The sequence below is a fragment of the Jaculus jaculus genome, chromosome 3 (assembly GCF_020740685.1).
Source record: "Jaculus jaculus isolate mJacJac1 chromosome 3, mJacJac1.mat.Y.cur, whole genome shotgun sequence".
NCBI classification, from domain to species: Eukaryota; Metazoa; Chordata; class Mammalia; order Rodentia; family Dipodidae; genus Jaculus; species Jaculus jaculus.
In genome coordinates, this window is record NC_059104.1 from 89143594 (window position 1) to 89156238 (window position 12645).

Below are 12645 nucleotides of genomic sequence, written 5' to 3' on the forward strand. Positions count from 1 at the left end.
CTCAGTATTCCCAAAACCTCTATCTGTAATTCATGATGCTGTTCTCCTAGTTCTATGACTTTGTTTAGAACCAAAAGAGATTTTGGGATTACTACAGCCATTGTGGCTGCTATTACTATACAAACTGCTGCGACTTTGAATAATTTATCAGATAATGTAGCTAATACTTTGGATGTTCAAACTTCTATTACTGCACAATTAAGAGGAGGGTTAATGATTGTTAATCAAAGAATTAATTTAGTGTAAGAACAAGTTGATACTTTATGGTAAATGGCACAATTGGGATATGAATGGAAAATGGATTGTGTATAATCTGTCACGCCAGTTATCACATTATTTGCTTACTAACTGGACTGCTGACCCATGTGAATTCAACATGAGTGGACTTGTTTTTGGTTACGGGATTATTGGACTGGATATAGAAAGCTACCCTTTATTTGAAGGAATGGGCTGGAATGGGTTCCATGATGCTGTTTATGATTGCTGCTGCAATCGGGTGTTTTTGGTGTTTCTGTAAAATGTGAAGTCAAAGACTCAGAGACATTGCTATGCTAGTGCAAGCATTTGCTGCACTGGAAATAGGACATTCACCTAACGCTTGATTGATAACTCTGAAACAATAGGGAGCTGAAACCAGTGATTGGTGCTTACTCTGGGCCTCGTTGGTACTTGCATGATGTGCCTGTGCATAATTTTACAATTGCTTGACCTGTACATTTCTCTCCCCTGTTAAGCTGTCTTGTGGCCTTTGCACCCTGAGAGCTTGTTCTCATTGCACCAGGTTAGGCATAAGACTTCTAGTTTTATTTCACACTCAGCCTTTGCACATCCCTGAGGAATAACTCATTGCACAGGATAAGGTGAGTTGTGAGTTTTCCAAGGCCTTATAACCTTGATCGCCTGTTGCCAGAAGTGGGAAAGGCTAGATCGGTGATTTGGTCCCTTGGTGTCTAAATAATAAAAAAGGGGGAGATGTTAGGAGCCGTGCAGACGCTATTACAAGTTGGCGCCAGTTTCTGGCCTCTTATTGGTCACAGCTGGTGTAAATCAAGCACAGTGCGCATGCTCCAACCCGTCGTGGGCCGATGCTAATGAGGCATCCAGAAAGTAACCAATCACTGGTGGCCACATATCTGCAGTTGACCAATCATTTGTGGGTAAGCAGCCTAAAACCCTATATAAACAGTTGCCTTTCGTGGTTCTGGGTCTTCGCGTCTTCGCATCTAGCAGTTTGGCAGTCCCCAATAAAGTGTGTTCAGAAGAATCCTGATTGTGGCGTCCTCCTTGCTGGCGAGGCGGGCGTGACAGAAAACAAGTGATCATAACAGCTGGCCAGGATGCGGAAAAAGTGGAATTCTTCTACACTGTTGGTGGGAATGCAATCTGATCCAGCCATTGTGGAAATCAGTGTGGAGGTTCCTAAGACAGCTAAAAATAGATCTACCATATGACCCAGCTATAGCACTCCTAGGCATATATCCTAAGGACTCATTACCTTAGAGATACTTGCTCAACCATGTTTATTTCTGCTCAATTCACAATTGCTAGGAAATGGAACCAGCCTATATGTCCCTCAACTGATGAGTGGATAATGAGGCTATGGCACATTTACAGAATGGAGTTCTACTCAGTGGTAAAGAAAAATGAACTTATGAAATTTGCAGGAAAATGGATGGATCTGGAAAGGATTATATTAAGTGAGGTACCCAGGCCCAGAAAGGCAAATGTTGCATGTTCTTTCTCATATGTGGATCCTAGCTACAAATGACTGTACTTCTGTGTGAGTAGGAAGAAAACTCAGTAGCATAGGCCAGTAAGCTAGAAAGGAGATATAAAGGGAATTACAAAGGGAGGGGGGAATTAGTAGGATGGTGTTGCAGTCCGGTTCGCATTGCTGGTAGAAATCACCCAACCAAGAGAAGCTTCTAGGAAAAAGAGATTTATTTTTGCTTACAGGCTCGAGGGCAAGCTCCACAATGGCAGGGGAAAACGATGGCATGAGCGGAGGGTGGACATCACCCCCTGGCCAGCATAAGGTGGACCACAGCAACAGGAGGGTGTGCCAAACACTGGCATGGGGAAACTGGCTATAAAGCCCATAAGCCCGCCCCCAACAGTACACTCCCTCTAGGAGGCATTAATTCCCAAATATCCATCAGCTGGGGACCTAGCATTCAGAACACCTAAGTTTATGGGGGATACCTGAATCAAACCACCACAGATGGTATTGTATATATGTAACTAGAAGAACTGATTAATGGGGTGAAAAGGCCTAAGTGAGGTGAGGATAAGAGACTGAGTAAAGGAAAGATGGATGAAGGTCTAATTAAAATCTAAGAGGATATAAATAAACCATATGGAAACCTAAGTTTTTGGATAATGAAACACTCAAGAGCCTAAGATTGTTACTAGAAAATTTTCAGTGCCAGGGAGAGGATACCCTCCAGTAAGTTGTTAACCAGGGAGGTCTCTGTTGTCCCCAATATATTACAGGCCATTGCTGAGGCTCTTGGTTTCCCACTAGGAATAAACAGTAATATCCTGTTGCTGAAGACTCCACATAGTTGGGCTGCAATGTCACTGAGAAATCCTACTGGAACTGAGCTGTAAACCTCCTCCTTGTAGACCAGCTGATAGAAAGCTGTAAAAAACCACACTGCATGAAGTTCAATGGGAAATTACCCATTTCTCAAGACAGAAATTACCAGTGAAGATACTCCACAGTGGACAGTGCAAGCCTTTCATTTGGCCAACTAGGCCAAATGAACCAACAGGTGCAATAGTGGCACGTCTGTTATGGGGGAAACCAACTGCCCCCCTAATTTGTCTGGAGTCCTGCTCCATAGGAAGGAATACTTCCCTGATACTGAAACCTACAACAGGGGTAGTCATGAGCCCTACAGGGTGTAATGTCTGCTGCTGTCTGGCTAAATGGCTAAATGTATATACTATGCTTATCAAACTGCCCAGTAAGTACTTCTCTTAATGTTCATACCCATATATTAATGCTACTCTCACTTTTTTGTTAGAGAACTTTCTCTTTTCAGATGACAGTCACCTTGGGATGACTCAGAAGGCATCATAGAACTAAGAAGAATTGACCGAGGAGTGCTCAGCACTGCAACATCTCTATCACACCTTCTAAGGCTCAGGGTCTATTCAGGAAGAGGTGGCAGAAAGACTTTTAGAGCCAACGGAAGGGTATGATTCCTTACAAAGTGCTCCTCCAGACACAAAATGGCCTGGATATCCATGCCTCACAGTGCCTGACACTACCTACACATGACCATCATAATAGGAAGAAAAGATGATGACATCAAAATAAAAGAGAGACTGATTGAGAGGGAGACAGGATATGATGGAGAATGGAGTTTAAAAGGGGAATGTAGGGGGAGGGAGGGAATTATGATTGCATATTGTTTACAGTCATGGAAGTTGTTAATTATAAAAAGTTAAAAATTAAAAGTTAAAAAGATCCAAAAAACAAAGGAAAGAAAACTTCATCCAGTGCTGGCAGGTCTCCTTGGCAACTATCCCATAGTCTGGCATCTCCATTTGATCTCCACTGCAACCCACAGTTCATCCTCATGGCTTCACTGGGTCTACATGCAGGTAGTCCAATAAGCCTGCTTCACAATGGCCATGGCCATTTCCACAATACGAAACCATGTTATAAATTCAATGACCTTCCCTTCCATGTATTTGTTATACTCCATAATACCAGGTGGCTTTTTATAACTTTTAATTCAAGGGGGAATAAAGCATACTTTGAAGAACAGGACACTCTTTCAGTGACCTGGTCATTCCAACAAGTCTACATTTTTTTCTTTTGTAGTAATGTAGGTCACCTGACAAATCTCAATGGTTGTAATCTCTCAAACAATTGTAGGTGAAAAGGGCACAGTTTTGTCCAAGGATATCACTTTTTTCTGTACCTATTCCTGTGTTCATACTAGCCCATTCTTCACTATGCAACCCCACACAACTTTTCAGGACACAGGAATAACAGTGAGCCTCTAATGCAAACTGCTTCTAGCCCAGTCCAAACAAAGCTCTTTCTCACCCTCATAAGCCAAACCTCACAGTTCATAGTCATTACTAACTACATGTTGCTGCTGGTGGGCTGGAGTGCTGTCCCTGAAGCTCCCTGGAAGAAAGTCTGGACCCCCCGCCCTGACTCTGCACCATACCCACTGTGACAATTGGACCAGGAGGAGAGATAAGTGGAACTAAGAGGACACCATCTCAGGAGTCAGGCCCCACAGAGTTGTCAGACCCTCAGGTGGCCTACAGAAGCTGAAATATATGAGTGTCACAGTGAGAGACTCCATAGACTCCAGGTTTCCAGCAGGCTGTAACAATTTGAGGTGACTTACTGGCACCCTATGTTTCAAGGACCAAAGGTAGGAGCAAAGGCCAGGGGAACAGAAGGAGTAGCAGTGGACATAGAAGAATGGTGAAGTGCAGAGTGAGGGGTCTAGCCCAGCTTGACCTTGGCAGTGCAGAAGGAGCTTGGGCTGGGGACATTCCCTCCCTGTCCATGGGGACCCAGAATCCAAAGCCACTCAGACCATCATCACAGGTCTCTGGGTCATCCTAAGGAATATGGTCATGTCCATCCCAGTTGGAAGCTGGGTGGGGTCATGAAGCCCTGGGCTCCTCACTCACTATGCAGACAGGCTCTGTGGCTGAGGGTGTACCCTTCCCAGTGGTGGTTGAGCTGGAGGCAGGCTCCTTGCAGGCTTTCAGCCCAGGGACAAGGACAGGTTTACTCAGCACCTGCTGCTCAACAAGTGGGAGACTAGTGTCCCCTTTACAGAAGGCCAATGGGCCAGCACTGTGCAGTTTCACCTTAAGGCTTCCACAGAAGCACAAGGACCCTTCCAATGCAGCCCTATGAACAGCCCCAGCTGGACCATGAAAGTTTCGGGAGCCCACAACCACCACAAGCCCCTTTTCCATGCCAGGATACTCATCTGCAGAAGAAAAGACAGACACCCAGGAACAACACGGCCACCACCGCAGATACCCCCACAGCAGCCAGAATGGATGCTGGACACACTGCCATCCCTGAAGACCAGCAAGGTTTGGATCATAGTTTCCAAGTCCCTGATCCTCACCATCCTCCCAACTTCCTTCTCCTAACCTTCCAAAGGACAGGGACACTGACCACCCTGCCTGTCCAACCCCAGGCTGTGTCACCAGGCCCTGCCTCTATTCTCCCTCGTCGCCACTTCCCTTCTCCTGAGCCTCAGTCCCCATGGGCCACTGACCTGGCAGGAGCAGCACAGTGGTGCTCTGAGCTCCATGGGCATTCAGGGCCACACAGCTGAGCGCAAAGCTGGTGCTGAGCCTCCTGTGGAGGTGCAGGGAGCTGTTGGCCCAAAGTCCCATGGTGTTGGAGGTGACTGTGATGGAGTCATTGCTGCTGTTCCCCTCCAGCAGACTGTTCCCCAGCTGCCAGTGCAGGGAGGGCGTGGGCCAGGCTCTGGAGGAGCAGCTGCAGAGTAGACCCTCAGCCTCCCAGGAACAGGAGGGTGCTGGCATCCGTGGTGGGTCTGAGGAGGGAGGAAAAGGGTCAGCAGGTGGACACTGGCCCATCATATCAGGTGTCCCCTCCTCCACTCACAGTGCACAGAGATGCTCAGAGAGATGCTCTGGACACCCAGCAGGTTCTGCGCACAGCAGGTGAAATTCCCTTTGTGCTCCCACTGGACCAGAGGCAGATCAAGGATCCCAGGGTCTGCAGAAAGGGTGGGGCTCAGAGTTTGTGACTCCCAGGTCCAGTTCAGCCTGGCTGGAGGGTTGCTATGGGTGACACAGACCAGGCGTAGGCTTTGGCCCTCCAAGACTGGAAGGGATGTGTCATTCCTGAGGGTTTTCAGCACTAGGGAAGGGAAGAGGCAGAGACCACATGAAGCTCTATCACCTGACCTCCAAAGAAGAACCTTAAAGCCTTGCTTCCTCTGCCTGCCTTCCTACATGTCTGATTTGCTTGGAAAACTGTCACTCTCAGGTCCTCTGGAGCATCTGGAATGGAGATAGGGAACCAGCTGTAGATTTCCTCTGGACAGAGGATCCATCCGTCCATCTGGGGACAGATGTGGTGGTAGGTGAATTACTCCCTGGGACTCTGACACCAACTGCTCCATGGTGTGGCAGTTCTAAGTCTGATGTGTCCTCTGCCCATTCCCAATGTTGTCCCTGAAACAGAGGCTTCTGGTGGGTCACACTCACATAGCACAGAGAGGGCCAGCGTGCCCTGCTGGGAGCCCAGCCTTCTCTCTGCTTGGCACGTGTAGCGTCCTGAGTCCCCAGCCTTCACCTCAGGCAGCTCCAGCCTCAGGGTTCTGGATCCAAAGGCCTGGACCACAGGAGAACTCGGTCCTCCAGGACCCAGCTCAGGGTGGCGGGGGGCTCGCTGTCAGCAGTACAAAGGAACTGTAGGGCCTCGCCTTGATGGACTTCCACATGTGAAATGTTTCCTAGAGGCTCTAGGTCTGGGGAGAGGGAGAGAGAGTGAAACTGTGACAGAGGTGGAAACAGCAAAACTAGAGAAGTGGCGCATGCGTTTAACCCCACCATTCGGGAGGCAGAGAGGAGAATTGCCATAAATTCAAAGGCAACCTGACTACATAGTGAATTCCAGCAAGAGCAAGATCCTACCTCAAAAAGAAAAAAAAAGAAAAAAAAAAGAAAAAGAAAGGAAAAACACAGCCACAGAGAAAGAGACAGAAACAAAAGTAGTTTAATTCTATGTTATTAAAGAAATAGCAATGAATAGAGGACTGTGGTGCTGGCTACTTTCATAAAGCATGAAGATCTGTGGTCAGATCCCCCAAAGCCCACATAAAATAGTCAGGTGTGCTAGTTCATGTCTATAATTCCAGAGCTGGAGAGGTGGGGACAGGAAAATGTCTGGGGTTTGCTAGCCAGCCAGGCTAGCCTAACTGGTGAACCCTGAAATGGCTCAGCAATTAAAGGTGCTTTCCTGTAAAGCCTAATGACCTGGGTTCAAGTCCCCAGTGCCCAGAACAAGTCAGATGCACAAAGCTGCACATGCATCTGGAGTTTGTTGACAGTGGCAAGAGGCCCTGAAGCTCCAATTCTCATTCTCTCTTTTCGTCTCCTTACTAATAAGTAAATGTAAAAATAAATGGACAGTGTTCTTGAGGAATGCGACTGGCTTGCATATGCACACACACATAGGAACACATGCACTTACAAAATAAATAAAGTGAAAGTCTGGGGTCCTCCACGATACACCATCTCTCCACCTGGAAGGTGTCAATCCCTTCTGCTGTATGTGTTGGGGAGTGTCTAGCCACTGAATGGGCCTGTCCTTCCCACAACACCAACCTGAAGAAACAAAACAGGAAGTGATCCTTGTCTTTTCTCAGCACAGTGGCCCTATGTTGTCCAGGACTCTGGCTCAGTTTCTTCTGTCCATGTGTCCTGCTCTTCCATAGAGAAGGTGGCTTATCAATGACAAAACCAACCTCTCATGTTCTGAGGTCAGGAGGCCTAGATAGGGACTCAGGCAGGCAGTGTCGGTGATGGGCAGGCCCTGCCTCAGAGAGGAGCTTTCTCCATGTTCCCACAATGAAAGGAAGGGACAGGGGTGTCATTGGGGCTTTTCTCTTTTGGTTTGGGTTAAGACAGGGTCTCACTCTGTAAACCACGCTAAACTGGAGCATGAAGAAATCGCCTGCCTCAGCTTCCTGAGCACTGAGATTGCAGGAAGGTTCCTCCATGGTTTATTTTCTGGGGCCTTTGGCAAGAACCTTGTCTGTTCAGGATGTGACCTCACCATCTCTCAAAGGCTGCCCTGCCCAAAGCAAATTCTAGGGTTTCTAACCTCAGGCAGTCAGTGCGGGGTGGGGGTGGCAAACATTCAGACAAAGCAGCCTCCCATCCTTTCTGTCCTGCAGCAGAGCCCATGATGAGCCACTTGCAGGCCACACTGAGCTGGACGGTCCTCTCTGTGGACACATTAGTCCCAGAATCCCTGGAGAATGACATCCTGCAGTTGAGGTGGGTGCCATGATCCTCGGGGCAGGGAAGGAGCTGAATCTCTGCAGTGTTGAAGCTTTGCCCTGGGCCCCTCGAGGCATCCCAGAACCAGGAGATGAGGGTTTGCAGGCCCCAGGCATGGAACACTTTAGATAGCCGAGGTGGCCAGACTGCAGGGGCTCCCGGATGTGGATGTCTGGAGTCAGGGTCAGCTCTGAGAGGAGAGTGAGAAGCCGCACCACAGAGGAGACCCTGCATGAAACTCTGGGATGGACACCTGCACCCTGACCCTTCCAGACACCAGTGGTGCAGAGGTCCCTCCTCATCGCTTTTCCAACCCCTTCCTGTTTTCCAATCCCATGTAAAATTTCTTACCTGTGACAATCACAGTGAGCATAGACTCTCTGTAACTGTATCTCACATCTCCCCTCTCAAGGTGAAAATAGTACTGTCCTCTGTCCCTCTTCTGGGCACTGGAGATGTCCAGGGAGCAATTGCTATCTCCAGGGTCCCTGATGAGCTAGAAGTGGGGTTCAGTGTCCTCAACTTTCCTTTTTAGCTTGTTTGTAGCCACAAGGCTCAGTTGGTGTCCTTGTCCTTGTCTACCTTGGAGTGGAACCCCAGTCCTCACTCCTCTGGTTTCTCTTGGGGGGGGGGGTAAACTGTGGGGAAAGAGAGGCTCAGTTGCAGTCCCCACCTTGGAGTGGAACCTCACTTCTCACTCCCTCATCTTCCCGGAGCAGGAGCAGCAGCCAGAGCAGCCACAGCACATCAAGGCTATGGGGGCCTATTGGAACCTTGGTACTGGGTCTGCTGTCTGCAAAGCCGAGTCCACAGAAGGCCTGTGCACAGTGACCGCCTAGGAAGAGGAAACTCTGGAAACACTAATTTGTCATGAAATAACCCATGTTCTGCTTCTCCTTTCACATAGGGGGGAAGGACACTGTGAGGGACTTTCCCAACCAAGATGGAGCCGCTGAGGGTCAGCCTCTTCCCTGGTGGTCCTGCAAAAGGGGCTGTCAGGGAAACAGGTGAGCGATGGTACAGGTGAGGTCACAAGGATCCATCTCCCATTCATGCTTTCTTCCCATGATGCCAATTAGGCTTTTCCATCCCTGGTAATCTGTTCATTGTGCAGAAAGTTTCTATCACTGAGCCATGTTTGTTCCCCAACATCTACCAGTGGGTCAGTAGGAGCTCTACCACTGAGATAAGCCATAGACTTTTATTTTAACAAAAATATTTTTGTCAATATCATATCTGTACTTAATATTTTAATCATAACCCTTCCCATTACTTACACTTGCCCCCTTCTCCTGTCTACCTTCCACCAAACCCTTTCTTCTTTCTAATGACTTCCTTTTCTACTTTGATGCTTCCCCCCCCCCTTTTGACATCTATGATGGGAATGATTGTGGGCTCAAAATTGTTCCCTCAAATGACCATTGTTGTGAGATCATGAATGTAATGTCCACTTCGTATCTAGTGACAGTGTTACAAAGTACTCTTTTCAGTTCTCTGACTCACTTTCTGTTGTTAACATTTTTGTATGAATGAGAGAATAAATGGGTGTTCCAGGGCCTCCAGCTGTTGCAAATGAATTCAAGATGCATGTGCCACTTGGCATCCACCACTGTGTGTTTACTGGGGAACTGAACCTGTGTTGGTAGGCTTTGCAGGCCACCACCTTAACTGCTGAGCCATCTCTACAGCCCTTAAATATTTTTATTTGTTTATTTGAGAGAAAGTCAGAGAGTGTGCATTAGCATGGCTCAGTCATGCTTCTTGTGCAGCAAATGAACTGCACACTGTGCATGGACACTGAGGAATCAAACCCGGGCTGGCAGGCTTTGCAAGCAGGTTCCTTTGACTACTGAGCCATTTCCCCAGCCCCTTCTTGTTTTGAGGTCAGGTCTCATGTGGTCCATCTGGCTTCAAACTCACTATGTAGCCAAGGATGATCTGTGTTCCACTTCTGGAGTTCTGGGATTACAGTGGTGCTCCACCACACCTGGTTGACATGGTTTGGGGATGGAACCCAGAACTTCCTGCATACTATGCAAACACATTATGAACTACATTCCCAGGCCGTCTCGTTTTGGGTTTGTGAAAGTAGAATCTCACTCTAGTCCAGGGTGACCTGGTATTCACTATATAGACTCAGAGTGGCCTAGAACTCACAGTGATCCTCCTACCTCTGCCTCCTGAGTGCTGGTATTAAAGGGGTGCATCACCATACCCAGCCATTTATTTTAAATTTTGAAGCAGGTTCTCACTGGGTTGCCTTTCCTGATTTTGAAATCTCTCTATATTCTAGACAAGTCAAGAACTTATGATCAACTTTTTTTTTATTGACAACTTCCATAATTATAAACAACCATGATAATTCTCTCCCCCCACATTGCCCTTCACAACTCCACTTTCCATACATGCATTTAGTCACACACCAACAGGTATTACACCCCTAGAGCTTATGACTTACCCTGTCAAAGGTTTTAAGTATCAGACATGCATTCCCTCCTGTGGAGTGGACCTCCATTCCAATTTGTGAGCAGTTAGTTTCCCCCATAACAGACATGTCACTATTGCACACATTGGCTCATTTGGCCTGGCTGACCAAACTTAAGGCTAGCAGTGTCCACTGTTGTTTATCTCCACTGACAACTTCTCTCTCTCCCATGGAGCTGCATGTAGCATAACTTTTACTAGTTTTCTGTCAGCTGGTCTACACAGAGGAGGTTTTCAGCAAAATTTCTAAGTGACCTTGCAGCACAAGGATATGGAGTGTAAGGAAATTGTAAAAGAAAAATGAAAGAGGACACTGGACTTGATCTCTATAGACAGACTATTTATTGAGAGGAACAGCTATGGACAGCAGCCTTTTTGTGGGATGAAGGTTGAAACGCTGATCTAGGCAGGGTCTCAAACTTTTATGAGGAGGATCCTAAGGAAAAGACTATGCCTGGAACAATAGATAAGGAGCTTGTAGCTGTTTGTGTCCTTGTTCAGAATAGGCTTCTTCAGCCAGGATTGTCTAAGGGAGAATACCCCGATGGTTTCTGGGCCTTCCAGGCCATTTGAGCTAAGAGGAGTACATCAATCAGGGGAGGCGTTGGCCTTGTTAGGGCTGAACACCTCTGTTCTTCCTTTTATGGCCTTCTAGTCTTAGGGATAGTTATTAACTCTAGTTATTTCTGATTTTCAGGGAAAGCTATTAGCTCTTCATGGAGTCTTCAGCAGTAGGGTCACTCCATCTATTCCTGATGGGAAACCAAGAGCCTTGGCAATGGCCTGTAATGTTTTGGGGGCACCAGGGACATCTTTGGCCAATAATTCACTGGAAGGTATCCCACCCCTGTGATGAAAATTTTCTAGTAATAATCTATGGCTTCTGGGTGTGCCATTTTCCAAAAAAGTAGGTTTTCATATGACTTGTTCATACTCTTAGATTTTGATTAACCCACCTGCATCCTTTATTCAATTTCTTCCCATGATGCCAATTAGGCTTTTCCATCCCTGGTAATCTGTTCTTATACTTACATATATAAAATACCACCCCTTAAGTCCTCCCCTCCGCTCCCTCCCTTATATATCATTTCTAGCTTACTGGCCTCTGATGCCGAGTTTTATTCCAACTCACATGTGAGTCCAAGCATCTGTAGCTGGGATCCACATATGCGAAGACATGTGGCACTTGCTTTCTGGGCCTGGGTTACCTCACCAGGTCTAATCCTTTCCAGATGCATGTTTCTGTAAATTTCATAATTTTATTTTTCTTTACCACTGAATAGAATTCTATTGCATAAATGTACCACATCTTCATTATCCACTCATCAGTTGAGGGACACCTAGGCTGGTTCCATTTCCTAACTATTTTGTGTAGAGTGGCAATAAACATGGATGCACAAGTATCTTTAAGATACATCTCAATGTACATTTCAATGAGTCCTTAGGTTATGTGCCTAGGATTGGTATTTCTGGGTCATATGGTAAATCTATTTTTAGCAGTATCAGGAATGTCCACATTTATTTCCATGATGGCTATACCAGATTACATTCCCACTAACAGTGTAGAAGGGTTCATCTTTTTACATATCCTCATGAGCATTTATTTTCATTTTTTTTCTTGCTAATAGCCATTCTGACAAGAGTTAGATAGAATATTAAAATAGTTTTAATTTGTATTTCCCTTACGGCTAAGGATGTAGAACACTTTTTAGATATTTATATACTATCCATATTTCTTCTTTTAAAAAACTTTTATTTAGTTCCATAGCCCATTTTTAATTGGGTTGTTTGATTTCTTATTAATTAGTTATTTTGGGTTCTTTGTATATTCTGGATACTAATCCTCTGTCAGTTGTATAGCTGACAAAGGTTTTCTCTGTTTCTGTAGGTTGCCCCTTTGCTCTATTTACAATGTCCTTTGCTGTACAAAAGCTTTGTAATTTCATGATGTCCTAGTGGTTATTTAGTGTTTTTATTTACTGAGCAAGTAGGATTATATTCAGAAATTTGTTGCCTATAGCAATGTGTTGAAGGGTTTCTCCTACTTTTTCCTCTAGTGGTTTCAGAGTTTTAGGTCTGATATTAAGGTCTTTGATCCATATGGACTTAATTCTTATTCATGGA

The 12645-nt window shown here is 46.2% G+C and overlaps 1 protein-coding gene across 1 annotated transcript; it reads right to left on the bottom strand.

The window, feature by feature from the left end:
• Positions 1 to 4972: 4972 nt before the first annotated feature.
• Positions 4973 to 9091, bottom strand: LOC101601785 (sialic acid-binding Ig-like lectin 10). The gene is given in 10 exon segments (XM_045146058.1): positions 4973 to 5070; positions 5274 to 5558; positions 5630 to 5887; positions 5983 to 6030; positions 6238 to 6360; positions 6363 to 6500; positions 7956 to 8159; positions 8389 to 8533; positions 8736 to 8872; positions 8977 to 9091. Coding segments are annotated over 10 exon segments (1551 nt in total).
• Positions 9092 to 12645: the final 3554 nt, after the last annotated feature.